The sequence below is a fragment of the Nasonia vitripennis genome, chromosome 1, assembly GCF_009193385.2.
Source record: "Nasonia vitripennis strain AsymCx chromosome 1, Nvit_psr_1.1, whole genome shotgun sequence".
In the NCBI taxonomy this organism is placed as follows: domain Eukaryota; kingdom Metazoa; phylum Arthropoda; class Insecta; order Hymenoptera; family Pteromalidae; genus Nasonia; species Nasonia vitripennis.
The window spans coordinates 10,235,072-10,263,040 of NC_045757.1; the positions used below are offsets into that span (position 1 = coordinate 10,235,072).

Below are 27,969 nucleotides of genomic sequence, written 5' to 3' on the forward strand. Positions count from 1 at the left end.
CTATCCTTATATTCAAATAAAACTATCCATTTGTTAAAAAAAAAATAATAATAATAATATTAATAAACCAACAAATATTGATAAGCAATATATATTTATTTTTTAGCACTATATGTATGTGGTTTGTTAATTTACACAAACTTTATATATTACTTAATGTAATAAATTTGCTCATAAATTTTGTAAATTATTCACATTACAATGACTTACGGTGATGAATAAATCTATCCTTCCTAGATTATTTAATATTATTCAACTTTGTTCAGTCTCATTATTGATAAATGTTTAAAACGTATAATAAATACTTTAACAAAATTCGTTTAAAAAAGAGGAACATAAAAATAATTTGAGTTTACTTAAAAGTTCAAGTAATATTTTCAAAGGTAAGATAAGAAATTAATTCACTTTCATAGTTTGTATTTCGTTTGTGTATTTACAAGCGACAATCATACGCGATACAGAATTTTTAATGGTTTGACCTTAATTACATAAACAGATCTATAAGTAAATTCGTCATGACAACAATAATAAATATCCAGCAAAATTTGATCATTATCATGTATTTGTATATTTCAATTTTTTTGAGTAAGAAGCCTCAGACCACTTAACTTAAAGCTGAAGTAACAAATAAAATCTTTGTGTAAAAGTGCTTCTTTTTTTATAATTAAGTACTTTTTTTGAAAAATAACAGTTAGGCCGTAAAACAGATGATATATCACACGGGTGAAAACACCGCGCTCAACTTTAATCTGCAGCTATGTTGTATGTATTCAACAGTTTTCAATATATTAATTGTCTAGCTATCTTCAATCCTTTTGTTTATCTATACATGATACAAAAATTATCGTTTCCATAATAAATGTATAAAATCAGCAGCCCGACGAGTGTAGTAGAATAAGTTACAAAGTGGAATGTAATATCACGCAGTGTATTCTTGTGGGTAAACTATAAGCCTCCAGCAGCATCTTTGTCCAAAATCCAGTACAGAGTGCCATTTGTTGGCTGTACTCTGGCAGCAGGTAAGTTCTCTTTGTCTTTCAATATGCGCTAAGAAAACAAAGCACTTATTATTTCAAGGTAAAAAATTTTTTCACATACATCTACTCCAATGGCTATGAATAAATAATAAAATATGTTAAAGCTTGAAGTTCTTGCTTTCATAATTATGCCTGCAGAATACTAATTGAAACTATTGTTTCAGTAATAACAAAAAATTTAATAGACTTTTATATACTAACTTTGACCATTTCTTTTTTGCTTGCTCCAGTTGCAGCAAAAATGCATGCCCTTGCATTGTTGATCACTGGGAAGGTCAAGGTGATCCTGGATGATGGTGGCTTGGGAGAGTCGTTTATTGGGCACACCCACAAACTGGTTTCATCTAATAACCGATGATTAGGAAACAATGAGCAGGTATGACCATCTGGTCCCATTCCAAGTAGCAGAACATCAAATCTCGGCACACTGTCAGGAGGGAAATACACTGACATTTTCTTGATGTAGTCTTTAGCTGCTTCCTCAGCTGGAAAAGAAATTGACCTTTAGTACAAAATTGAATTCAATACTCAAAGCTATGGAGAAGGTATCTTTGTAACGAGCTTCTTAATACCTGAAAGGTCAGGATTGATTTTTATGAACTGATCTTCAGTAATAGGAAGATTCCCGATCAAGCTCTCCCTGTAAAGTCCATACGTTGACTCTCCATTCTCAAAGGATACAATCCTCTCGTCGCAGAAGAAGAATCTCCACTTGCTCCAGTCAGTGTTGATAGTAGGAAGACCCTCAGACAGGAACTTCACTAGCGATCCACCTATACAGAGCAGGAAAACACAAAGCTCGCTTGTAAACACACTGACAATCAATGGTGAATGATAATGAGCGCAAACTGCGTATGAAGTTACAAGACAGCAAAACAACTTGAACGACGAATAATATAAGTGAAACAAGCTTAACCTAAACACGAGACCGTTCGTACCGCCATAATTAGTATGCGAAAAAAATCCACGAGAAGCGAGAAGCGAGAAGCGTCTTTGTACCTTTCAAGAGCCGTATGAAGAAGTGATTGCACATGGGAAATGAAATAATGACGATGGAAAATAAATAAAAAAGAACTGACCGGACAGGCCAATTTTGAAGATATCCTCGTTGTCGATGGCTTCGTTCGCGCACTTCTCGACGATGAGCGCCAGCCTCTGGACGACGCCGGTCGCGTCCGGCTCGATGAGAATCTCCGCAGACATGTCCTCGCGGATCGGCAGCAGGATTAACCCGAAAACGAGGCACCGGGCGAGCGGATTTTTCAATGTCAAAGCGTACGTGATGCGGCGAACGGCGCGGCCGAGCGTCGAATGATAGGTGCTTTTTTCAATGGACTGCTGATGAGTTGACGATATATATATATATATATACTGCGAATATATACCTATGGTTGATGGAGACACCTGCAGAGGGCTGTAGGCGAGCTTTTCAAGCGCGAAATTGACATGCTATTTGATGCAGATACTTAAATTGCGTTTGTATTGGAGCAATTATTGATTTCAGAGCGATTGAAAATTGGAAGACAATTAACAGTAGTTAGATAAATTTGTGATATTGTTCGATTGTTCTGATAATTATTGTTGTTATTTTAAGACAAGAAAAAGATTAAAATAATATTATTACAGAGTGTGTTAATATTTATACTTCTTACTAAAATTTTACCATTCATCCTTAAGTATTAATCTATCTATTTATTTTCAGATCAGTGCTAAATCAAATATAGTACATTTAATTTTGGAGAGGTACCTAAATTGCGGAATTGCGCCTTGCGGTAGTGCGGGCATCGGCCGAGGGACGAGGACGAGACCTTCCTTACCGTCCTGCAATAGCCATGACAGAAGAAATACTGGTTTTACATATAAGGATCGAATATCAGTCGTACAAGTATTCTACTATTTATTCTCTGTTATAGTCCGAATAGTTTAGACAGAGTGACAAACGAATAAATTATTATAAAATCCACGCATTGGTTAATGAATCGCAAAACTCAAGTCTATCCTAGCGCCATCTGATCATGTGGTCCTAGCTACCACTAGAAAACTTTTTGTTTTCATTTCCATGGGTAGGTGAACGAATGAGGTTTTAGGTTAAACCTTAAAAGTGTCAAGCGAGTATAAATGATAATAAAACTTTGCAATAATGATTGTCAATGATAACGAATCCGAGTCTAATAACTGTGGGGGTGGACACAGTGCCTTCAAAGAGATCGATGAGATCAATCACCTCATTCAACAGTTACATTTACCAGACCTACCAGCCAGGATAATGGAGAAGAACCAGGACCGCTTTTGCTTTATTTTGAAACAGTATCAGGACCAACCTCAGCTTTTGGATCCGTATCTTGAAAGCTTCTTGAGTCCACTGATAAAATTCATAAGGGAGAAGACTGAATTTGACTACCTGAAGCATTACGTGTTTAAGTACATCTACATCATAATGAGCGTCAAGACTTACAAGAAGATTGCCATACACTTGCCTCACGAGGTGACAGATTTTAATCCAGTATTGGAGATGTTGGAGAATCAAGACATCAATGACAAGGATAACTGGCAGACTCGTTATGTACTTTTGGTATGGCTGTCTATTATAACTAAGATTCCTTTTGCTATGTCACGATTAGAGACCGGAGTTTCAACAGGAGCCAATTCGGAGCAAACGATCACACAGAGAGTGATAGATATTTGTAAGAAGTATTGCTCCTCAAAAGATGCCTGTTCTCCTGCAGCAATATTTTTGGTGGCAAATTTTCTGACTAGATTCGATGTCAAAGAACGTTATTTAGATGATATGATAAAATGGTCTTTAAATCATTTTGAAACAGACCATTGGAATCATAGGCCACTTGCAGTGATATCATCTATTATCAAGCACAGCTGCAGGGAGGATATAGCGCCTTATACACAATTGATACTTGACAAGATCACAGAAAACAAGCTAAATGAGAGCTCTGCTGATCTTGTAAGGAAGTTTTCCATGAAAATTATTCAACGCATAGGTATGATTTTGCTTAAGGCAAATGTTACTCCTTGGCGCTACAAAAAAGCATCAAAAGTAATTATTCTGAATGCAAACCCAACTGATAGCAGTAGTATAGAGCCTGTGGCGATCGATAAAGAATTCACTGAAGCTGAGAATGAGGATCATGAAATTCCTCCTATAATGGAAGATATACTTGAACATCTTATCACAGGCTTGCAAGATAAATCCATTATTATTAGGTGGTCTGCTGCTAAGGGAATTGGAAGGATAACAGCTAGATTGCCTATTGATTTGGCAGATGATGTGCTTGGCTTTGTTCTCAACTTGTTCTCGTCCAGGGAATCTGAAACTGCTTGGCATGGAGGATGTTTAGCATTGGCTGAATTAGGGAGAAGAGGTTTGCTTCTACCATATAGATTGAAAGACTTTATTCCCTTGGTGATTCAAGCTCTGGTATTTGATGAACCAAGAGCTTATGGACCAGTTGGCTCTATAATTAGAGATGCTGCATGCTTTGTCTGCTGGTCTTTTGCAAGAGCCTTTGAACCTCATGTTTTTGAACCTTACGTTAAGGAAATTGCTCCAGCTCTTCTCATAGTTACTTGCTTTGATAGAGAAATAAATTGTCGCAGAGCAGGCTCTGCTGCATTCCAGGAAAATGTTGGAAGACAAGGAAATTTTCCTCATGGTATTGATATTATTGCTGCAGCTGATTACTTTGAAGTTGGAGTCAGAAGCAATGCATTCCTTAAAATCAGTGTACATGTTGCAAAATATGAAGGTTATTTAAAGCCTTTGGTGGATCATCTTGTTAAGAGAAAGGTCACCCACTGGGATGTGGCTATAAGAGAATTGGCAGCCAAAGCCTTGCACAATTTGACAGAACTTGATACATCTTACATGATTGAAGAAGTGCTCCCAACACTAATAGGTTTCATTGATTCAATTGACTTGTTTGTTAGACATGGTGCTATTCTTGCTATTGCTGAAATTCTTGTTGCCCTGCACAAAACGCTTGGAAAAAGTATAGAGGAAATAGTTGACGCTAATGACTTGGATAAGATTAAAAATATTGTGTCCACTTGTCGTAGTCGTGGACAACTTAGAGGATTGGGTGGTGAAGTTATTAAGCAAGCTTGTGTGACTTTAATTAAGAAATTTGCACTTGTGCATTTCCATGTTGATAATCAGACAATAATAAATGACTGGCAGAATTTGTTAGAAGAATGTTTAAGTAATGAGGTGTCATCTGTCAGGATTGTATCTGCAGAGGCTCATACCGCTTTTTTCACAGAATACTACTTTACTTGGAATCAAGAAAACAGACATGCAATTATTAATAGATATTTAGATAATCTTCAATCCACTAGTCAGACAAACAGAATTGGTTTTGCTCAAGCAATTGGTCATTTTCCAGAACCAGTATTAAAAGAGAAAAATGAGGACATTTTTAAAAAGCTTATGAAATGTTGCTACATTGCTAAAGAGACTACTTTGTGGGCAGAAAGCAGGAAAGAAGCTATGATTTCTTTAAGAAAAATTTGTGAAACCTTAGGTCTTGAACATACAGAGCAATGGAAACTCTTTGTTGATGATCTCTATGAATGTCTTTTTAATGGACTCGGTGAATATACCAATGATAGTCGTGGTGATATTGGTTCTTGGGTAAGAGAAGCTGCGATATCTGGGATATTATCTTTGACAAATTTGATCTATGATGCTAAATTTACATCTATGCTAAATGAAAATTTGATGAAAAATGTCATTGGAGGAATATCTCAGCAAGCAGTTGAGCGCATTGATAGAACAAGAGCTAAGGCAGGAACTGCATTTAATTCTCTGATACGTAGTGATCTGCCTAATATTCCATATCACAAAGAACTAAGGACACTATTTTGTATAAATGATGACAGTGGAAAATATATAGACTGGAAATCAGAGAGTGAAACGTTTCCACTTTTTATTCAAATGTTATCCTTTCCACCATATGTGCAATACCTTCTGAAAGGCATCATATTTAGTGTTGGAGGTTTGTCAGAATCATTGGTTAAACATTCCAGTATGTCATTATTCACCTATCTTCAGCAACTTGATAAAACAACATTAAGCAGTCTGTGTCAAGAGATCTGCAATATTTTCGAAGCATGTCATGGAGATGATAGAATGATTTCAGCAAGTCTGGCTTTCTTAGATCGATTATTCAGCTCAGGTTGCATACAAAATATCTTAGATGATCCTGATAATGAAATACCACGACGTATTTTAACTCTTCTGAAAAAAGAAACCAAGAGCATTAATGCAACGCAATCACAGCTCAATAGTGTAAAGCTCTTTTGTCACTTATTGCAGGTTCGTGGTCCTGTGAGCAAAGGAGCTTTTTCCCAACTAAGCATATACTTGTGTCATAAATTCAAGTTTGTAAGGAAAGCTACTGCATCACGATTATATGAGTCTTTAACATTATATGGGGATGATATGGACATGACTGAAGAAGAATTGGCAGTGCTTTTGACACAATTGAATACAATTGACTGGGAGAAACCTGTAGAAGAGTTGCGTCCAATTAGAAATCAGTTATGTGAGATTATGAAATGTCCAGCACCAATGTTAAGGCAAAAACCTAAATAAGGAATCGGCTTTCACAAACTGAACAACTTAAGAATCATTACTATTTTAACGTTTTTATTAATTTAACAATTAATACATTGATTGATTGTAATCCAATAAAGCATTGCACAACATTATCATTACCTCTGTGAGTATAGTTCTGAAATTTTACTTCATTCATCATAAATTGCTTCTCTTATACTAATTAAAAGTATTTTTTCCAGAAATTAATTAAAATATCATAGTATCAATATACTCCTGGACTGCTTGGTGAACAAAGTGTAAGCATAGTGAAGCTCTAGATAATTTTTTTTTATGTTTAGTGTTATTCATTACGGCATTTATTAAAAAGAAAATAGTAAGTAAGATTTACTAACAATGACAAGAGCAAAAAAGAAGAGAGATGGCAAAATTATCTTTCTTTAAAAAAAATTGAAACTAAGTGATATCTATCTGTATAGAATTGTATAATATTTTTTATAACGCTTTTGAAAATATATTGTTTTAGCGTGAAAATTTATATCTCTAATAAATTTATATATCTAAAATTTTTGTTTTTCTTTTTTACAATAAAAATAGTTAGTTTTATAAACATGTAATCTGTTATGTCTTTTTTTGAGATTATGTAACAAGTTAAACATTTACAGAGAAAAAGGTTTGATCACAAAAAGTGTAACTACTTACAGCTATTGTGTGTATCTAAAATAATTTACACATTTTTTAACTATCCAAAATAAAAAATCGTATTTGTCCTTTTACATACAACATAAGAGAATTATAAATTTTTAACTTTCCAAAAAGCTTGATGTGAATAATGTATGTTCCTAGGGGCCTTAAGAGCTGCAAAAATTATAAAAAAAATACTAAAAGATCTATTATTTATTAATGATTTTCTGATTTTGTACAAAAATAAAAACTATTCATATATACTGTTCACATATTTTTAATGGATCCTTTTGTTATCTTTACATCATCGATTGGTCTATCATTTTTATCCGTCTCTACGAGTCCTATTCTTTTGACAATTGCCATACCAGTATGAACTCTTCCTGCAATAAAAAAAAACATCAAGTTTTTGTTGTTGTAATTTTATATACGTTATTATTGTTATTCTTGTTATTATTAATTACCAAATATTGCATGTTTGCCATCCAACCACTGTGTTGGAGCCAAGGTAATAAAAAATTGCGATCCATTTGTGTCAGGTCCAGAATTTGCCATTGATAAAATTCCAGCACCTGTATTTGAGAGAGAAAATGAATAATTCAAATACAAAATAATTTAAATAGTAGACTAGTTCATAGTGTAAAAAATTCATAATGTAAATAACGAAGTACCCGTGTGCTTGAGATCATCATGAATTTCATCATCAAAACATTCTCCATAAATAGAAGTTCCTCCTTTGCCTGTTCCTGTAGGGTCTCCACCTTGAATCATGAAGTCTCTGATTATCCTGTGAAACTTTGTTCCATTATAATATCCTCTTCTTGCTAGTTCTGCAAAGTTTCTGCAAGTTATTGGCGCATGTTTCCAGTACAGTTCAATAACTATTTCTCCCATCCTAAAATATTTTTCGACCTATGAGTGAGTATATTGTCAATTTGAGAATACGATAGAGGTAAAGATTTCTTACGTTGTTTCTAGGGATACAAATGGAGGTTGCCAGTGCTTGTCAGGAATTCCTGATGAATTTGAAGAAGTTAATGCCATTTTTTGTGTTTTATTTGTTGTACCTAGGGTAATATGAGCAAAATTTAAATAACAACCTTATAATTATGTAAGACTTAACAATTTATAATTATTTATGCATTAATTTAAATCGCCAATAGAAAGAAAATGAAAAGATAACAATACTTTCAGTATTGAATCAATACTTATTTCTCTTTGATCGATAATTTTTCCAAGGAAAAGGATCTTAAATTAAAAATCAAAATTATATATTTTGAACGCATACCGGGTGTTCTCTCACGCTACACACAATAACGTTGTTTTTTGAGGTTATATTTTCAGAGTGCATCCGCAAGGTATGAAGGTATCAAGCCAGATCAGCTGTTGACAGGCCATCTGGCGACTGGCGCGCTCTGTAATGTATGCGAAAAACATTATTGTATATTTGTATGCGAATGCGCCATGTGTGTACAACTGCAGCTGGTATAATAAAATAGATAGGTGCAGTTCTAAGCAAACAAAAGCTCATCTGTGCTGCATAATTGTGATTCTTAAATCTTCAAAAATAAAAATTAAATTATAATGCAAGGTAAGAGTGTCCCACGTTCAGCTATTAAATAAAAGAAATTTTAATAAATCAATCAATAAAAAAGGTAAGCAAATTTAAAAGTGCGAGCAAGTGAAATTGCACAAGCTAAACTTGAAAAATGGCGGGCACACTCGTACTTCAGCCATCTATCGGTGCATAACCAATTGAAAAACTCTCTAAATCGCGAGCCAAATTCCCCCAGACGCCATGAGACTTGAATCGAAAAAGCCAGCCAACGCACGACTCGATTATACGCGTCTGCGTTGTCTCCCTATACTTAGTACCGAGTAGGAATGCGTTGAGATAAAAGCTGCGAGCATCAGCAGTAGAGTAGGCGACGACGATGTCCCGGCCTCCACTTGACGCGACGACTCGCCGCAGCAGCTGAGCCTCCACGTCGTCGTCGGCCTCTGCCACGTGGACGACGCGGTAGCTCGTTAAGAGCTCGTGCGGTCTGCGGTGATTTTTGACTGAAGGACAGGAAGGAAAAACCGGAGCTAACCTAGACCTTCGACCTTCCACGGCTCGAGAGCTTGACCGGAAAAGTGGCTAAGACTGAGCAGGAGTCATGTTTTCGCCGAGAGACCTGGCTAAGGCTGATTATGTCAGTCTCAATATCAACGATGGAACGGCCTTTGCCAGGACGACCTCGCGCAGCGTCTGGAGAGTGAGTTTCTTTTTTCTTGTTTTTTTTATATGCCAAGTGCAGCGTGCGTGGGAGAGCTTTGCCGGAGCGCCGCTTTTCCGGCTTACGTTGGTCGCAGGATACCTATATGTGTTCCTTCTTTTTGCTCGTTTTTACAGTTAATCGTGTCGAGATGCTTTTTTTCTCAAATGTTTGACGTAGGCAACTGTTATTCACGCATATCGTCGTTGAATTAAAATTTTTTGTTTGATGATAATTTTGTAGGATTCTGGAATGTAATCTTTCTTTAATTTTTTAACGCCATGTTTGAGTACCAATCACGTTATTATCTTTGTCTTACACATTGACTTCTTGAGTTATAAAAATAAAAAGTTTTATTTTTAGCACTTGCTGCCAGGCAGCTAACAAGAATTCTTCAAGAAGTGTAATTTATAAGGAGGTTTATTGATTCTCCGTACTGTGATTTTTTTAATTTATTGTTTGCACTTAGATTTTGAGTAAGTTTTTGTTAATTACGAAGAGATTGATGAATTTAAAACATTATTATTATTTTCTTAGAAGTTATATAGTCTCACATAAAAGCATAGCGTTTTGTTTTAGAGCAGAACTCCCTTATAAAAACACCATTCTTATATTTGTTATAGCCTTGCTTATTTTTATTTTTGTCATAAAATCTAGTTGGCAATTTTAATTTAATTGGTTCACTCCAAAAATGGTCGCAGAGTCAAACAGGGCATTGTGAAATAGAACAATAAAAGTTTGTTGGCACACCTATGGCTCTTCTAAAGGGTGAATTTATTTTTAGCAATGGAACCAGCTATCCAGGTTTCAGCGAAATATCTGCTATTTTGCTGTGATAGCAATTGTAATTCTCGTATTCTACTTACTATCTGGGAAGACACAAAATAATACCACAGAAGAAGAGAGCGACTATGATAGTGCCAAAATTGTTCAAGATCATCCGAAGCAACTAAAGGTAACGGCTTATTCAATTTGATTATTGCTTCATAGTTTTCTTTTTTTTTCTTATTTTATCACAATATTTTTCTCATCAGCATATTATTTTGAAGTAGTATTTCATGAGTTATTTACATTAATTCAATGTTGTTTCAGATAAATATAAATTAGCAAGAAAATGCTACTTTATATTTATCTGTTTCGTGCACTGTATAATTTAAAATTATTTACATATTAAATGTCTATATTTTTTGTTTTACCAGGTAGCTGATGAAATCATAATAGAAAGTATAGATCAGGTTGGTGGAGGCAATGCTGTGGGAGTTGGTGGAGGAGGGAACAACGTTGAAGTTATAGATGAACCTGAGTTCCAGCCAGAAGCCAACCAAGTTGATGATGACCAGATAGGAGAACCACCACAACATAAGCCACAACCACTTAAATTTAATGGTATTAAAAAAATAGCATTAAAAAAGAAATAATAAAACTAAAAATATCCATGAATAATGATAAAACTTTATGTTGAATGTAGTAAAAAATCAAGTTTTTTTTACAGGACCACAGAATGATAGGCAGAGAGCTGTAATAAAAGCTTTTAAACATTCTTGGAGTGGTTACAAGACATATGCCTGGGGCCATGATAATATTAAACCAATAACAAAAGGGTATCATGAATGGTTTGGACTTGGTCTGACTATTGTTGATTCCTTAGATACTATGTATATAATGGGACTGAATGATGGTAGATAACACATTTTTATTTGCATAACAATTTTAAAATAATATTTACTCAAATTTGTATTTATTCACAGAGTTCCAAGAAGCAAGAAACTGGGTACAGAATAGTTTGACGTTTGATCAAAATAGGGATGTAAATTTATTTGAAGTTACCATTAGAGTACTTGGTGGGCTACTAGCTGCCTACCACTTATCTGGCGACAGAATGTTTCTCGATAAAGCGGTAAGATATCGTTATATTGTTGAATATTAGCTTATAAAAACGACACGTACTACTATTTTTATCTTGCGTCTATACATACTTGAAATGTATAGCGATACATATAGAGAATTATGAACATATTTTAAAAGTACCACTCGTACAAACGTTGACTACATTTACTAAAATCCTTTAATCGATATAGATCGATCTAGGTGATAGAATGCTGCCAGCCTTTTCGACGCGTTCAGGTGTTCCATATTCAGACGTCAACTTGGGAACGCGAAGTGCCCATTCACCGAAATGGGGTCCAGATAGCAGTACCAGCGAGATCACCTCAATTCAATTAGAATTCCGTGACTTAAGTCGTAGCTCGAGACAGCCACGATTTGAAACTGCTGCAGCCAAGGTTTCTGAGCACGTTCATCATCTCGAGAAGTATGATGGACTCGTACCAATCTTTATCAACGCTAACACAGGACTTTTTCGAGAGTACGCGGTTATCACTCTAGGAGCTAGAGGAGATAGTTACTACGAATATTTGTTGAAGCAATGGATACAGACTGGCAAAACCATTGATTAGTGAGTATTGAAATGACGAGTAATTTGTAGGATTTATCAATTATTAAATGAGACAATTAATTTTTAGCTTAAGAGATGACTATTTACTTGGTATCGCGGGAACGCAAAAGCATCTGGTACGAAGGACCGCTGTCAATAAGTATCTGTTCATAGCTGAGCTGCTAGGTGCTGCGCGAGATATGAAACCAAAAATGGTTAGTATTGTTCTTTATTTGTATAAACTATTGATGATGATAAAGGGTATAGTTATATACCCTATTACACGATAGCCAGATGACTTACATATTTATTCATTTAATTTTAATTAAGAACTTTTATATTTTATGAAATCTTTGATTTTAGGACCATTTAACATGTTATTTGAGTGGAACATTGGCATTGGGAGTACACTTTGGGTTACCAAGCGATCACATGACTCTTGCAACTGAATTGCTAAACACCTGCTACCAAACTTACGTAACGCAACCTACCTGTCTTGCTCCGGAAATTACTTACTTCAACGTTCAGGTAACATAATCTTTACATACAATCTTCTCTGAAACATTGCTTTTATTAAATTCGATAAAATACAATGTTCTATTGTGCGTTACAGAAATCTGGCGATGAAAATCAAAAGGATATGTATGTTAAGACAAATGACGCGCACAATCTACTGCGACCCGAGTTCATTGAAAGTTTATACTACATGTGGTACTTTACGGGCAATAAGACTTACCAAAACTGGGGCTGGCAAATATTCCAAGTAATTTATAATTATTAATTCTCACTATAATAATAACTTTGTTATAGAATGATTTTATTAATTCTTATTTCTACGTTATTAGGCATTCGAAAACTACACAAAGGTCGAGAATGGATATACGAGCATTAACAATGTGAAGAATGTTGACAATACGCGCCCGCGTGACATGACTGAGAGTTTTTGGTACGCTGAAACATTAAAGTATCTTTACTTACTTTTCGATGACACCAGACAGCTGATCGACTTAGACAAATGGGTTTTCAATTCCGAGGGTCATCCACTGCCTATTTACGAATCTTAAACAAAAAGAAACTTGTTCCTAGGACAATGGAATGATGACTCGTACAATAAATAAGAAAGGAACATGTGCTCGTGAAATATTCCAATTAGACATGTGATAGAAATTTTGCATTTAGGTAAAATATATATTGTACATTTAGGAATATCGAAAGATATATCTGGAGGTGAATCGTTTATTTAAAAACGAGATTTTTCAAAGAAAGATGTGTAAAAAAATTATTGTGTACACGGAAAAAGACAGTAAAAGCAATGAGATACATAGTGCACCTTAGTTATACAGCGAAGTGCAAGAATTACCAAGTCAATTCGTTATTTACAAAAAGATGCAGCATCAGCGTGGTCACATTTTTTATAAAGCTATTGAGCACTTACGGTACTTATTACGTAATTTTTACTGTCTTCTATTCTCTTTTCGGTTATTTACATTATATTTGTCACGCGTATGTTGCGCGTATAACGTATTGATATTTTATATCATGAAAAAAATCTTACATTGACAAAGAGCAACGTGATAGATTTTCTTCTTGCAAAACTGATCAATGCTTTTTACAGAGTCGCGAATTTATTTCTGAATTAGTACTATCCGATTTTAGCAGGTTTAAGAAATCAATTAGAGTAAAAGGGTTTTAGTAACTATGCGCAAGTGTGTCACGGAATGAATTGTGTACCATAGTCGAATAATCTTCTAGTCGTATACTTGAATGCGCAGGTGAATAAGGTTCAAGTAGAATCTCATTAATGTACATTGTGCTGGTAATTAAATTTTATTTGTATAAAGCAATGGCCTACAATTTCTAATTGATTATGAATAATCTTGTACAAAGTTATATTACTACAATACATTTTAGTGAAAAATATATCAAATCATATATTTTTATGTATACAGCGTATATTTTGAAAGTATATGTTATGATGTATAACATTATGTACATGATTAAGCATAATTTTTATGAAATTTGTGTATGTACAAAAATTATAACTGCGCAGTTTATGCGCAAATCCAAATAGAACATATAAATAGTAGTTGCATTATACAATATAGTATAGCACCTTGTTTTTAAAAAAACAAATCGGTTTGAATATAGTTTGAACAATTTGTCTAGCGTATCCAATGAAAACTTCCCTTATACACAGGATTTAGTAAAAATACTGTCTATTTTTAAACGATATTTTAGTTAAAATTGATTTGTAGTCTTTTAAGATTTTCATCTGATACAATACATCGACAATTATATGTAGAACTAGACCAATTTTACTTACCTGATGAAAACAATACTGTGTACTTCTGGTTTTATTTAGCCTGTATCGTAAAGCTTTTTGAGACGTGGATCTAAGCAAACTATTATATAATATTATGGATTTTACACGAGAATCGAAACTTTGAGTCATGTCTCAATGCCGCTTTATTTTTTTGCTCAATCTCGTTGAGCAATCGAGAGGAATTTCTCAAGCAATAAAGTACTAAAAATGAAAAATAAACATTGTTACTTCACTTGAACATGGTGCATGATTTTTTTTTATGTTTTGGATTTCTATTAAGGACAAAGAAATCAAGGTAATCGAATACATCAAGAATAACAAGGAATGTGTAAAACAAATTGCACTTTAATTGTCACTTAGCTCTGTACACTTACAAAAAAAAAAGAAAAAATGAGGCGATCAGCCTCTCTATTAGAATGAAACGGAAGCTTTTGCGCATCTTCGACTTTTATGTACTTTTTATGCAGTTGTCGTATATGATACATGCGAAAAAAAATTGCGCGCTTATATTAACGATAGTATACCGACATACTTTCGTACTTCGTTCAGAATACTTAGGTAAATTGTACCTGGAAATAATCACGTATACAACGAAGCTCGCCTCTTCTATGGGTGTGTATTACGTGGCGCGATTTGTATATATACGAAGAAAAAATATATATGTATATATTTTTATATATATTATCGTTAATAATAGTTTTACCTTCGGATGTCGACGAAATTTTGTTTTTCTCTCGAAGTATGTGTCACTGAACGCCGACACACGTGATAGGATTGTTTTTTTTTTGTCAAAAATCATGCGAAAAATACGATCGAAAGCTTAGATTTATTTACGCGTTATAATGCCGACACATTTTTGATATATGAACTCCGTCTCTTCCTCGACCATCGCAATTGCGAACCTTTCTCGTGACTTTCAAAATTTATACAATAGATTTCTGCTCGCTGTACGATACAAAATCATATATTATATGCGCCTATAAAAATACAGCTTGCTTGTGTCCAAACAAAAACTCGAACATATTGTACTCTCGGAATGTTTCGTTAGTCGTTTTGATCATGGTTACACTTGTTTGATATCCATTGCTTGATCACGTTGTAAGAATCGCCAAAGAGAGCAACCTGGCGAAAGATCACAGCTGGTGCTCGGTATCATCTTCATCTTTTTTCTCTTTATTTTATTGTCGATAGCCGATGTATATGTACATACATTAGATAAATATAGTATATCTCTAATAAGTGTATCGAAATCTCGTTGAGCATTTTTATACTTTCTTCTGCTCGCTCTAGACACTCGCAATCTTTTATTGAATTGATAAGGACGAGTTTTTCACGATAATGCCAAAGCCGATGAGTTGTATACTTTCACAAGTTGTTGAAGGTCGTAAAATTCAGATTTTTTTGGTGGAATCACATGCGCTAAAAAACGTCGATATCAATTTGATAAAACTCCCTACTTTCGCGCACTAAGAAAATTGTCTCATCGAATGTGATTTGCTTAAATGGAAATCTGCATTTAGTAAAAATAACGTATCTACGAAAATGTAAAATCGCGTAAGAAAGATATGAAAATACTTCCAAAAGTTTTTCTTTTTGTATAAAAGATGTAGTCGCGCACTCGAGAAGCTTTTGATATCGCTTTTATCACTATTTCACGATGAAATTTTCATAAATCGCCACACTTTTATACCTCTATATTATATATGCTGAGAAAATTCTTAATTTACTCTTGGAATATAACTCTATGCAATAATATGTACACAATCTAATTTAACAGAATCTTTCTTCTTTCAACAACGTATATTCAATATAATATTTATCAAAATATATATAATTTAAATTACACCAAAAAATAATATTATTCCTTATGTCGATTCAAAGTATATCATCGCGTAGCGTCATTAGATCGAATCGCACATTAACAATTTAAGTTTGTCATTACAGTATACCAATTAGTAAGCCTTATTCGTTTCCTATGTACCGCTAATTACATATTGCTTAATTGAAATTGGAAAGTTTGGCAATGTTAGCAATAATAATTTCGTTCCTCGTCGTTTCTCAGCATAAACGTCAGCGTCTGCTTTCGAAACAGCGCATTAAAATTAATTTATATATATCGTACAATCTCACTCGGACCACGTACATCGCTGTCTGTCCTTTTTTTCCCCTCGTATATATAGCATGTAAAAATTGACGTCAAACCGGGCAGTTTTCCAAGTGCGTCCTATATCATCCTCATCATATGTAAAGTTTTGATATTCTCGTCGTTATATAGGTATACAAATATGTGTACTTCTACGCGACATCGGATATGCATGACTTTCGTTGGTCTAAAATTGTTTCTCCCGAAACAAGTGCGTCTCTCGACTGGCGAAAAAATTTCACACGACACTCGCTCGTCAGTCTCGAACCTGCGCCGCAACGTCGTTCGGATCGAGAGCTTCGGCATCGAAGCTCCAAATCTGACGTTCGCGCGCAGTCTCTCGCAAGATCATCATCATCATCATCAGCATCATCATCATCATCATTCCACAAAGCAGCTAGTCCGCGCTCAGACTATTGTGCACTCGCAGCACTGCTGAGTGAAATACACGCACTTGATGAGGCAGCTGTCGTCGTCGACGTCGTGTTGCTGGGGCGGCTTCTGCTTGATGCCGTTGATCCCGTCGACCCGGTCGTGGTCCTTGTAGCCATTGCGCTCGATGAGGGGTCGAGGCTCGGGCGAGGGCAGAGTCGTGCGGACGATGGGGACGGCCTCCTCGATAGCCTCCTCCTCGTCGACTTCGGGGCTGCTCTTGCCACCGGTGTCGTCGGACTTCGAAGCTCGTGGCGACGGGGACGAGTTGGTCGTGTTGGTCGCTGGGGTCGTGGGAGTTATCTTGCCAGGTCGAGGCTCGTCAGGAAGGTCCACGTAGTTGGGCGATGGCAGTGATGCTTGCAGGGTTGGCGACGAGTCCGCCGACCTCATCACACTGGAAATTGAGAAAGATTTAGTGAGTTAGTCATTTATATTAAAGGAGAAATATTACAAAATTAACAATCTACCTATTACAGATTGTATTGCATATTTATTTTTTAAATGACTATAAACCTTAAAGTTAAATAACGATTGAAGCATTAATTTGATTACTCGCTACGTCTCCGTATTACAATAGGAAGTACAGTTTCAATAATTTCATCGTAACGCATAAAGCAAGATGAGCCGTGAGAAGAATCCTTGTGAAAAATTCCTCCGATGAAAGCTCCTTGCTCGCGCAGACAATAAGGTCGTTACATCGTCACAATCCCGATAAATAACAATCAGGTTATATACCATCTTTATACGCTCTAACTCATGCTACAATGCATGCGTTCGCGATCGATCAAGCCATCGATCAATCTTGCATCTTAAATTGAACCTACGCCGTATAAGAAGTCGTGCGCGCGCTTGCAAGTCTCGTGACACGGTCATTTAATAAGTGCCTGCATACGATATTAGAGGCGGTCGTTGCGCGCGACACCATCAATATACGCGCGTGCATTATTTATACGTATTTTTAAATTAATTTTTAAAATTTTTTCTATTTAGTTATTGAAGGATTTGTAGGTATAATTAAATAATACCAAGACAAATGTGTCGATGAATCATTCGCTCCCACAGAAAAAATAAATAAAATCGCGGTGATATACTTCTCGAACTAGAAGTAAAAAGAACGTATTACATGATATTCAACGGCGGTTTCCAATCTCGACAAAGCTTAGCAAATCCCGCAAAGCTCGTCTAGAGTTGCAGAAAAGCCACCTCGGGCACCGATACCTATACGCATCGAAACCCCAATAGGAAAAGAATCGTTAACAAATAGAAGGAGGCAACCTTCAACGAGCAATAACCAAGTACGATTAAACCGCTAATCGGCATCAATGATCGACGATTTTTTAATTACTCGGCCAGTATACATAGACTCGCTCTGCAGTAGTAGGTATTATTGCCCTCTCGAAGAGGTCACGCGCTTTTACAACGTCAATTCACGCGTCGTAAACTGTTCCTCTACAGAAGACAGCGATTCGTTGCGATAGCCGTGATACAATTAACGTCGCTCGGAGTCAGCGATCCGACGTATATTATGCCTTTCACCGCGACACGTCGTGACAGATTCATTATGCGTCCGATCGGAATCTGATGTTCGAACGCTCGCTTATCGACGCTTCGCGGTTCATCGCTCGCAACGCCGCATCGACACACAATAGACACGTTAGGATGCAAGCAAAAAAAAATGCATTACTGCGTATTATTCCGGCTGATCGAATCAGCGGTGGAACTCCGGGACATCTGAGCCATTTCTCTGCGCGACAGATTAACGGCAATCGACATTAACTATCGCGTCCTCTCTCCCTCTCGACGCACGACCTCAACCAACGCTTACACACGCACACACGCGCGCGTAGAACGGTTTAATTGCTTGTCTTTTTTATTCAATGGAAAAATCAATGGGGTTTGCTCTCCGAAGTTCATTCGACGTTACGAGTTCGTAGAAGTGATTGTCGGAATTGGTGGCATAGGTTATTTTTCGGTAAGTAAGAGTGACGCGTCGCCGCGAGGAAAAATTCCGAAGCGATGAAGACGTGAGCGTGAAGTTTTCGATACTAGATTTGCATATCGTTTGCGAAAATATTTACTCTTGAAACTTCTGGCAAAACCATAGCCTCGCGAACGTCTTTTTTATCGCGCGAGATGCAGCAGTTATTGCTATTTTCGACGATAATTTGAATATCGATAAAAATCGCTGCTGCTGCTGCACACTCGACGCGCAATCTATCTTCTCAAACAAAAAGTCTTTTTCTGCGTCGAGCGACAGAAGATCGTATGCGCACACGTGTGCATAAGTTCAAACAAACCGTATACCCTCGACTTGATGATCCAATTGCCGTCTTATCGCGAGAGACGACGACTTTTATTCAACTTTTATGTAACGAGGCGTGCAGGTGTCGACGATCTCTTTTGATATGAAGCGAGAGAGTTTTATGACGACGAGGACTATATTATGATCGTTGAATTTTTATTGCGCGTTTATCAAAGAGTGTACAGCGCAAATAAGCGCTTGCGACGTTTACGAGAATTTCAATCGTTTTCAGATTGGATGAACGTGTGAATTTAATGTGTTAAATGCATTTAAATGAAAAATATTTATAGTTTTACGAACGATGTTTTGCTCGTTATGAATGATGACTGAGGTGTATAGGTTTTTTTCTATTACACTTGCGTCAACGAAGATTTATAGACTTGGTAATTTGTGTTTCACTTTTAAATCCTTCATTGCAAGAACAATGCAATATTGCCCTCCACATGAGAAAAATCCCAAAAAGCGCATCCAAATAACCAAACGAGAAAACCGATCGATCGTCCAAGTATATAACATACATCGCAAACATCCGCTGCTGTAACGCATCGTCATCAGCTGCAGCCCCCTGCAGCATCGTCCCCCGCATTAATGGATTTTCCGACGACGAACTTAGCACTATACCCCCACATCGCTTACTCATACACACACACACACACGCGCACACACACACACAGACGCACACACGTGTCCTTATACATACCATTTGGCCTTTTTGCAGGGGTGCATTCTGGCCTTCTCCTCGCGTGTCAAGGTCGGGTAATACGACATCTGCTCGGGTATCTCGCTGAGGCCCATGTTTCGGCTGGCGATAGGCAGCACTTTCGGCGGGACTGCTGCTGTCGAACGCATCGACTTTGTGACTCAGGGATGCGGTCTTAGCGTTATCTCGAGATTCGCCGATTGGGCATCGCTGATGCTGACTTCTGGAGCGATCGCTTCGTTGGCAATTGGGATTCGGTTAGTTGATTTGTGAGTTTAACATATGCAGGGGGGTGAGACGATCGTTGAAAGGTGTTCCTTTTTGTTTTCCTTTGTATACTTGGGATATCGATTTCTCGGAAGCTTTCGATGTATTTTTTCACTTTTTCACGCATGATGATAATAATCGTACGGTTGCGTACAGTGACATATGCTCAACGAGACCTTTCCCCGAAGCCTTCAATTTTGGTAAAGGTGTCGCGTGCGCTGACGAGCTCAATTGACGGGGTAGCTCGTGTTTCGTAGAAGACATATAAAAGTTGCATGGAAAGATGTTTAATAGCCACTGCTATACAATATTCGAAAAAAGGAACACAAACTTTCAAGCGATTTTCACCAACACCACCCAAACAATGTTTGCTTAAAAAAAACCATTCGATCTCGCGTTTGCAGCCGAGAGACCTCTCGAAAAACGCGACTGTATTATCAGCGAGCCGCAGCAATTTCTCTCCCGTGAAAAAGGTCTGAAATTAAAGCAAGCCTTATTTTTCGCTGCGCAAGGCACGATTATACAGTAGACACTTAATTGCAATTTCCGCGCAAAGTGTAACGTCGTCTCGCGATGCTCCGCGCTTGTCTCAGGAGACACGATCTCGAAATCCAATCCCGTCTAGCTACTCTGAATATACGTGTACGAGAGAACAAAGGCGCCAAGCTCGCAGTTCTATTTTTACGACCTCCCGTATCACTCGACGTCCCGATAGTTTAGCCATTATGCGATTTTTACACGCGTGGCGCATATCATCTTCGAGTGCTCTAACACACTGACCTGATATCTGCATTCGCAAGTGGAAATCAAGAGTTTTGCCGATGTGTTATACTTATCTGTTGCGTTAACACTGGTTTTCAGTTCGGAGAAGGTCGCGATACCGAGATTTTTCCTGCGTGTTTTATCATGTCAAAGAAGGAAAAGGAAAACGACGGAGTTATTGATTTACGCACGGTTTCGCAGAAGCAACGCCACATTCAAAAGCAGGATCGAATTGCAGGTCAACCCCGAACAAAACCTGGGCAGGTCCCATTCACCAGCCTCGTTCCACAGCAGAACAGGAAATAAAGGATCAAAGCAGCGCAGATCAGCCGGAAAAATCGGAAGTTCCTCGAAAATCCTCCTCGCAAGGGCGTGACTTTCCAGCAGCAGCAGCAGAGCCGCGTGGAATCGCGAGAAAGGGCCCGATGCGTAAGGCCGCAGTGGGTATAAATGATTCAGCTCACGTCGCGCGGCTGCATTCCGCGTGATAATGAGAGCCAACGAGCAGCCACTTGACTCGCGAGAGAGAGACTTGGAGATATGTACAGAGTGTATATTTACATGTTGACGCGGTGGTAGCCCTTCGGTGGCTCATTTAATCGGCCCGACTGATGTGCAGCGCCGGCGACGACGCGACAGATTATTATCGCTCGCAGACGGTGGAGTATGCGAAAAGTGGAATTAAAAAAATTCTGCGAAGGAATTTTAATTTCAGACGAGATGAGAGTGTAATGCAGTTGCTCCCTCCTTATAATTTCGGGAGAATAACTCGTTTGAAACCTCGAAGGAAGAATCTCGAAAACTTTGCGAAAAGTCACATCTCATTAATCCTAGCCCCGGCACACAGAAGCTACCTCCAGAAAGAAAGGTCTTCCTCGATCTTAGAATTGCGCGTACACAATATATGCAGACGCAACTGCGCAGCTCACGCGCATTGTAGTCGAAGGAAAAGCGACAGCACACGCTGAATGGGAGAGAGAGAGAGAGAGAGAGAGAGAGAGAGAGAGAGAGAGAGAGAGAGAGAGAGAGAGAGAGTAAGAGAGCGCAGCTGGTCGAGGATCGAGCACGTTTCGAGCGGGGTGACATACCCCGGCAACCGAAATTTCAAGGCCACCCCTGTCGTGCGCCTTTTCATTCAGGAGGCCGGCCGGCGCGTGTAGGTATTATTATATGTATAGACGCAAGGGACAGACCGACGCGTGCAGTTTGTTTCCTTCTTGCGTCAGAATTTTTGGCGGGTTATCCATGGGCTGATCACAGTTAATGCGCGCTTGGACGGATTTTCCGAAAATTTCAAAGGGTAAAGTCGAGAGGGCAAAATTTCCTGAATCTTTGCCGTATACGAGAGTTTTATGTACCACGGCAAGGAGTAACGCCCCGAGGGTTGATTTATTCCGACTGGAGGCTGTATAATACATACACACCGAGCAAGTGCATGCGGCGTGATCGAAACGAGCCGCCGCCTGCAGTCTTATAACGGGTCCTTCGTCTCGGGCCTCACGCAAGTTTCTCGCGGGCCGTTTCATATTAATCGGAGGCGTGTTTCTCACGCTTTATTGAGTGAAGTTTTCATAAATTTTCAGAATATTTGTTACTTTGGGAATTTAACTCCAAGGAGTACATGGAAGCTACTTGCCAATTTGAGATTCTTCATCAAGCGAGAGAGAGAGAGAGAGAGAGGGAGACAGGTTAAAGGCAGAAACGTAATGCGACTATTTGTTCTCCATCACGAATGCGGTATGCAATAAAGCTGCAAAACGCGCGCGAACTCGCGCAGCGCAGTAAATTATTTCGAGTAAATTACAGTCGACTTGGCGGAATGACAAGGCAGTGCGTTTACGATTAATCATTAAATTTCCTCGCGATATCGACACACACGCAAAAGTGTTTGAAGCATAATTTAGGCTATACGTATTAACGCGCTTTCATCTTGCATCAGCCGAGATATAATTCGATGCAAAACGCTCTTGCGCAAGTTTCACCTATGATCGTTAGAGCAACAATTAATAATCTTATAAAGCGACCAATAGCATAGCAATTACTCCAGGCGTAACAACCCGCGTCGAAAAAAACGTCGACTTAAAAAAACCTGCCAAACCAGCCGATCGGGCTATTATCCACCCGGAAAACTCTCGGCACAAGAATTTTACCGATCCACACCTCCCAAGAGTCTTTTCTGAAGGGAAAAAGCCCGCAACCGGATCCCGCATCTCACGCATCCTCTAACGGGTTAAGGCACCGACGACGACTTTCACGATCCTCCTCCCGAAAGCGCATTCTTCTCGGCCCACGCGAGAGACTTTTACGACGCGACGACCCCTTCGTCGTAATGCCGGCGAGCATTGTGAGAGAGAGAGAGAGAGAGAGAGAGAGAGCCGGTCTTTTTTACGCGATGATAATTTCGTGCTTGTAATTTACGAGGGATTTGCGCGCGGCGGCTTCGATTCGTTATGGCTGAACCTTCGACGAGCTGAGATTGGATTTTCGATTGCGCGTAACGAGGCCCGTTGATTGTTGTTGCAGAATATTTCGCCGTGGTGAATTCTTCGTTTGTTTCGGTGCGGTATGGTGTGCAAGGGAAGAAATATTATATTATAATGTCACGGCCCGACGTCGTTTGGTTCACATTCAGCGTTGGCCGATTAACATATTCATGCGCGAGGATCTGGACGTCCTTGTAATCGCGATTAGGATTTTTGAAAGCATTATTATTTATCAGCGTAGGAGCAAAGTAAGTGACTCACGTAATAAAGCGTCGATCTCACTTCTCACGCGAGAAATAGCTGCGGGCTAATAAAATCCAATCCAGTGAAGCCCTCACTTTCCCGACTGCCTCGCACACGCCTCGCACCGATCACCGGGAAAATTAGCCGTTCACATAAACAATAACGCGCTAGGTCTGAAATTAAATATTTCCAGCAACGAAGTAGGCCATCCCACACACCCAATAACGATCCTCTGCTCCGATGCGCAAAAATAAATCACATCGCAATCAACAGCAGCAGTAGCATCAGTATAGCCTCAAGTTTAAGGACACACACACACACACACACACACACACACACACAGCTGTGTATAATACATACACGGCAGGAAGAAGACGGGTAGCGGAGGTCAACGTAACGTCGAGGGGCCGCGGAAAATCGCCGCGAGCGAACGAGCGCTCGGCTGTGAACTCGCACGCCTGGCTGAGCAGCCGAGGATTCGCCCCGTGCGCTGCGAAAAATGCAGGGAGAAACAGTACTGCCGTGTACTTTGTGCGTAAACGGGTGGGAGGAATTTTTTTTTCCTCGATTTTCTGGGATTTTTACTGCAGCGCGCGAGTGTTCGAATTACCGCTCCAGCGACCGGGCTTCACGGGTGAGCGGACTATACGCTATATTATACACTTTCTTCTGGCCCGAATCACTTGTCAATCGGAGCGTCGCAGATCGAATGGTTTTGTTTACGTCGAGCAGTTTCGAAAATCGAAACCGTCGCGCGCGTTGGAGGATTCTTCGCGCGCGATACAAGTCGTTACGAATTCGCAGATTCCTACTCGCGCATCGGCGAAAGCTTATATTCGAAAACCAAATCGAATCCTCCAGCGCGTGCAGGATTCCACGCACGTCCACCTACGCGGATAGCTCTCCCGTCGCACCTCCGAATTCCTTTGGCACCAGTTGCGAAGATGCGGAGAAAAAATCGACACAGCACAAAAATAAAAAAAAGGACAAACACTGTATATATTGTAATACACACTCGGCAGCAGAACTGCGGAGAGTCGCGCGGGACAGTCGCGCAGTCGGCCGCGAAGCTCAAACTGCCGAGACTCGTCGGCTCTCCGCGTTCACGTGGAGAGCCGGGAGAAGCACCGCATCGGGGTAGGGAGTCGGCGCGCCTCATTGGTGTGTGTGCGTGTGTGTGTGTATGTGTGTGCGCGCGCGCGTGTTATATACATGTGTGCATTCAAAAGTGCGACGACGCCGAGACTTTTCTTTTCTTTCCTGCGCCAGCTCCCTCCGCTTTTAGGTCTCGCGAGGGACGCTATTGGAGAGAATCTCTTATCTTATATGCTCCGCGCTGTGTATTTTTAGGGTGTAGGTGTCGGGAGAGAGGTTTAATTAGCCCGTCGGACATGGTGTGTGTGTGTGACTTTAGAGGCGACGGCGTTACGCAATACCGTATACACGTACAGTTGATAGCTCGGAGGGATGCTGCTCTTTTTTTCGCGAGATTTCTCTCCCGCGCGAGCGGCAATTTTCTCCCGTTTCGAAACTTCTTTTTCAGCGCGCAATTTGCATACCGCGCCGGCGTCTATCATTACGCCAGTCAAACTTGAATTCTTGTCAAACGACCCATACAGCGTAAACGTTAGCCAGATCGCTGTATATAAGGATGAAAATGAAACCGCTGGCACATACATAATCAACGAAAACAAAGGCCTCGCAACAAAAGCACACACCCTCGAATCGAGCCCCTTTTCGCGACTTTCGCAACTGGAAATCGCATGTGCGAACACGTGCAGCGCGCGCGCGAGAGCCGGAGCGACCTTTCACTCGCACGCGCGCCGATCGAGAGCACAAAAGTGTGGGATTATAAACCAGGCCGATAATGCCGGGCTTTGATAGTACCGGCGGAATGCGATGATTATCGATGATTGCCATAGTAGAAAAAAGCCGCCGCCGACGCCGACGCCGCGACGGATAATAATGACCGTTTGAAACGGGCTCGCTTTGACATTTGCATACCAATAGCTGATGCCGGCGTTTAGCTTTCGAACGACTAATGATTGTCCGCTCGTTTGTTTTTAGTGTATAGATCGTTCTGATATCTGGCCTGTGCTGGATTTTTTACTAGCTATTGTTCAATTGATCAACTTTCGCATTTGGAAACGGAACTGTATGAAAAACGTCGTTTAATTGCCTATTCGGCAGTTTCTACGACACGTGCGAAGTATGGTGATTGCAATTCTCGGTTCGGAAAAATTCGCTCGATCGTCCAATTAAAATAATTTGCATTCGCAAGAGGTCGACGCTCGAGTCGTCGCATCTACAATATGCTCCGAATGAAATCCTCTACACGACAACAGCGTCGGCGTCGCAATTAAAGTCACGTGTATTCGTAATAAGTCATCGCATCGCTCGTATTATATATCCGAAGACGCTATACAGCGGCCCATATCAACAAGTAGGCGAGAAAGACACGTGCCGAGTATTATTTACTTTTCCTTTGCTGCTACCGCAGCTGTGCTTTGCCTCAGTCGTTCCAAAAAGCGCTTGGATCGAGCTTTTTCTTTTTGTTGACGACGACAGAAGCGCAGCTTTCTCGTCGGGGTGTTTTGTAATGGGAGAAGTCGCAATAATACACATTATACGCTTCGCGAAATTGAGGGTTCGTCGGTAATTTAGAAATTGTTGAAACCGCGACTTCCTGCGTAATGAAAGCGTGTAACCTCCTGCTTTTAAAATATCCATCTCTCCTTGGCCGTAGATTAAATGCAACGGATAAACTTACGTATACATAGTAGACATGAATGTGGCTAACTCACCTGAAACAAAAAGAGGGAAAACCTTCGTTAGAAAATAATAATAATAACAACAAAAAGTATAGGCGACGCTCTCGCTCATTCTAATTAACAAAAACGGGCGGGGAAGACACCGATAACGAGAGGAACAATGCGCCTCCCCCGGCGAAAAAAAAGAAACAGCCTCTCTCGCAGGAGAGATGGTCGGCGGCTGCAAAAAAGGAGGTCCAGTCGCGCCGAAAGCAACAAAAGCGCGCGCGCGCGCACGGCTGGAGACCTTTCGCATACCTTATATTATACGCGTAGAAAAGAGAAGAAAGGAAGAAGGAAGGAAGGCGCAGACGGTCTTATATGCATGTTATGTACACGGGGAGAAAGAAAGAAGCCGTATAGGTAGAGGGTACCGAGCGCGAATTCGCGCGAAAAGTTGGCTATTGTGCCTTGTTCCGATGCAATGGTGCGTGAGCTGCAGTTGCGAGAAGAGTTGCGGGTGAGGATTTTTATCGCTTTTATGCGCGGGTGTAGACGTATACGGCTCGAGTTTGTTTATTTTGACGATTGGGAAAAGCGCGTGGTCGGGATCTCGATTGCGCAATGATGCAATCGAGGTGAGATAGCGGCGCTCGAGTGTGCGGAAGGTTTTGAAATCTGTTTGGGGATATACGTATATTTTTTGTGGCTCGGATGGATTCTCGTTTGAGAATTATTATGCGATGAGCGCTTTGTTTTATCGTCCGTAACGACTGACACGAATCGGAATTTTCAGGCTGCATGCATAACGATCTTCGCGTTAATAAGCTTGAAAATCGGTTTAAATTCGCTCGTGCGCGGACTACAAAGAAAATCGAGGGGTACACGTCTCATTTCTAACGTCTAAATGTTATACGCAAAACCGCTAAAAATCCCGGGAAACCAAAACAAAAGCCGGCGACGCTCTTGCACCCCACATGTCGATCTCAGCCCTCTCGCATCATAACCTCGAAACCCGTCAATACCCCTGCATCAGTATACACGAGAGATCAGCATAAGTAAGCACAGCCAGCTTCAGAAAATTCACTCACTTGTAAACTCCCCTCTGCGGCAACGGATTCCTGAACCTCATCTTCGCGGCTTTCTCTCCTTAGCCCTGCACTGCGGACAGCTTAAAAAAGCCTCTCTGCGAAAGCAAACCAGAGCATCGGCAGCAGCGAGCTCGCGGGGATAAAAACGTGCACCGCACACAACGCGACGCGAGACCGACTACTACTGCCGGCTTGACTGCTGCTGCTGCTGTGTGTTGGTCGAGTCGTATGGCGAGAGAGAGAGAGAGAGAGAGAGAGAGAGAAAGAGAGAGAAAGAAAGAGCGGCGCAGAGATGCGATGCGCAACCGGCGCTGGACGAGACGCTCGTAAAAGGGAGCGATGGTTAGGTGTGTGTGTGTGTGTGTGTGTGTGTGTGTATGGTACAGGGATATACCTATATGTGTGGGAGAGAGAGTGGACCGGACCGGGCCTGGATACGAGATGCTGAGGTGCGTGAAGGTTTTTGGGTTTTTCGTCGTCGGTTTTGT

General features: G+C 39.7%; 5 protein-coding genes across 14 annotated transcripts in view; 2 read left to right on the top strand and 3 right to left on the bottom strand.

Moving 5' to 3' along the window:
• Window positions 1-400: 400 nt before the first annotated feature.
• Window positions 401-2,372, bottom strand: LOC100119366 (6-phosphogluconolactonase). Its single transcript, XM_001603104.6, has 4 exons — window positions 2,117-2,372; window positions 1,610-1,810; window positions 1,239-1,522; window positions 401-1,047 (listed from the first exon to the last, which is right to left on the bottom strand). Exons 1-4 carry the CDS (start codon window positions 2,238-2,240, stop codon window positions 946-948), a joined length of 711 nt encoding a protein of 236 aa, XP_001603154.1. The 5' UTR covers window positions 2,241-2,372; the 3' UTR covers window positions 401-945.
• Window positions 2,373-2,900: 528 nt separating this feature from the next.
• LOC100119329 (tubulin-specific chaperone D) lies at window positions 2,901-7,473 on the top strand. The gene is made up of 2 exons (XM_031924012.2): window positions 2,901-6,772; window positions 6,849-7,473. The coding sequence occupies exon 1, from the start codon at window positions 3,178-3,180 to the stop codon at window positions 6,643-6,645; it is 3,468 nt and encodes a 1,155-aa protein (XP_031779872.1). The 5' UTR covers window positions 2,901-3,177; the 3' UTR covers window positions 6,646-6,772; window positions 6,849-7,473.
• Cypl (peptidyl-prolyl cis-trans isomerase) lies at window positions 6,686-10,097 on the bottom strand. Of its 3 annotated transcripts, none has more exons than XM_008216644.4 (6): window positions 8,579-8,707; window positions 8,258-8,357; window positions 7,962-8,185; window positions 7,755-7,862; window positions 7,555-7,673; window positions 6,686-7,464 (listed from the first exon to the last, which is right to left on the bottom strand). In XM_008216644.4, exons 2-5 carry the CDS (start codon window positions 8,332-8,334, stop codon window positions 7,558-7,560), a joined length of 525 nt encoding a protein of 174 aa, XP_008214866.1. In that variant the 5' UTR covers window positions 8,335-8,357; window positions 8,579-8,707; the 3' UTR covers window positions 6,686-7,464; window positions 7,555-7,557. The 3 variants fall into 3 exon arrangements, with proteins under 3 accessions (XP_008214866.1, XP_008214869.1, NP_001162018.1); XM_008216647.4 differs by lacking the exon at window positions 6,686-7,464 and adding an exon at window positions 9,166-10,097 and having other exon boundaries at window positions 7,486-7,673; window positions 8,579-8,705; NM_001168546.1 differs by lacking the exon at window positions 6,686-7,464 and having other exon boundaries at window positions 7,489-7,673; window positions 8,579-8,697.
• On the top strand, window positions 8,732-14,543 carry LOC100119267 (endoplasmic reticulum mannosyl-oligosaccharide 1,2-alpha-mannosidase). Its single transcript, XM_001603017.6, has 10 exons — window positions 8,732-9,548; window positions 10,333-10,503; window positions 10,748-10,934; window positions 11,041-11,226; window positions 11,297-11,445; window positions 11,627-12,003; window positions 12,071-12,197; window positions 12,346-12,510; window positions 12,596-12,745; window positions 12,828-14,543. Exons 1-10 carry the CDS (start codon window positions 9,450-9,452, stop codon window positions 13,044-13,046), a joined length of 1,830 nt encoding a protein of 609 aa, XP_001603067.1. The 5' UTR covers window positions 8,732-9,449; the 3' UTR covers window positions 13,047-14,543.
• Window positions 14,544-14,630: 87 nt separating this feature from the next.
• The window catches only part of LOC100678680, a 31,251-nt gene continuing 17,912 nt past the window's right edge, over window positions 14,631-27,969 (bottom strand). For 3 of the 8 annotated variants that reach the window (XM_031924122.2, XM_003424970.5, XM_031924108.2), the window contains one exon: window positions 14,631-17,277. In XM_031924122.2, coding sequence (XP_031779982.1) covers window positions 16,857-17,277 — 421 coding nt within the window. In that variant the 3' untranslated portion in view covers window positions 14,631-16,856. Of the gene's footprint in view, window positions 17,278-19,885; window positions 20,121-24,532; window positions 24,718-26,410; window positions 26,445-27,481; window positions 27,727-27,969 lie in introns of those variants that run through there. The other 5 variants (XM_008217659.4, XM_008217666.4, XM_003424969.5 and 2 more) reach the window with 5 other exon arrangements.

What these genes read in the sequence shown, in the direction of transcription:
- LOC100119366 (XM_001603104.6), bottom strand. Translation starts at nt 2,240, where the DNA reads ATGTCTGCGGAGATTCTCATCGAGCCGGACGCGACCGGCGTCGTCCAG. An exon ending in CTTCAAAATTGGCCTGTCCG is followed by an intron (nt 1,811 to 2,116) that starts GTCAGTTCTTTT and finishes TGCTCTGTATAG; the next exon opens with GTGGATCGCTAGTGAAGTTC. An exon ending in AATCAATCCTGACCTTTCAG is followed by an intron (nt 1,523 to 1,609) that starts GTATTAAGAAGC and finishes TTTCTTTTCCAG; the next exon opens with CTGAGGAAGCAGCTAAAGAC.
- LOC100119329 (XM_031924012.2), top strand. Translation starts at nt 3,178, where the DNA reads ATGATTGTCAATGATAACGAATCCGAGTCTAATAACTGTGGGGGTGGA.
- Cypl (XM_008216644.4), bottom strand. Translation starts at nt 8,334, where the DNA reads ATGGCATTAACTTCTTCAAATTCATCAGGAATTCCTGACAAGCACTGG. An exon ending in TGATGATCTCAAGCACACGG is followed by an intron (nt 7,863 to 7,961) that starts GTACTTCGTTAT and finishes TCTCAAATACAG; the next exon opens with GTGCTGGAATTTTATCAATG. An exon ending in TGGCAAACATGCAATATTTG is followed by an intron (nt 7,674 to 7,754) that starts GTAATTAATAAT and finishes TTTTTATTGCAG; the next exon opens with GAAGAGTTCATACTGGTATG.
- LOC100119267 (XM_001603017.6), top strand. Translation starts at nt 9,450, where the DNA reads ATGTTTTCGCCGAGAGACCTGGCTAAGGCTGATTATGTCAGTCTCAAT. An exon ending in TATAATGGGACTGAATGATG is followed by an intron (nt 11,227 to 11,296) that starts GTAGATAACACA and finishes ATTTATTCACAG; the next exon opens with AGTTCCAAGAAGCAAGAAAC. An exon ending in GGGGCTGGCAAATATTCCAA is followed by an intron (nt 12,746 to 12,827) that starts GTAATTTATAAT and finishes CTACGTTATTAG; the next exon opens with GCATTCGAAAACTACACAAA.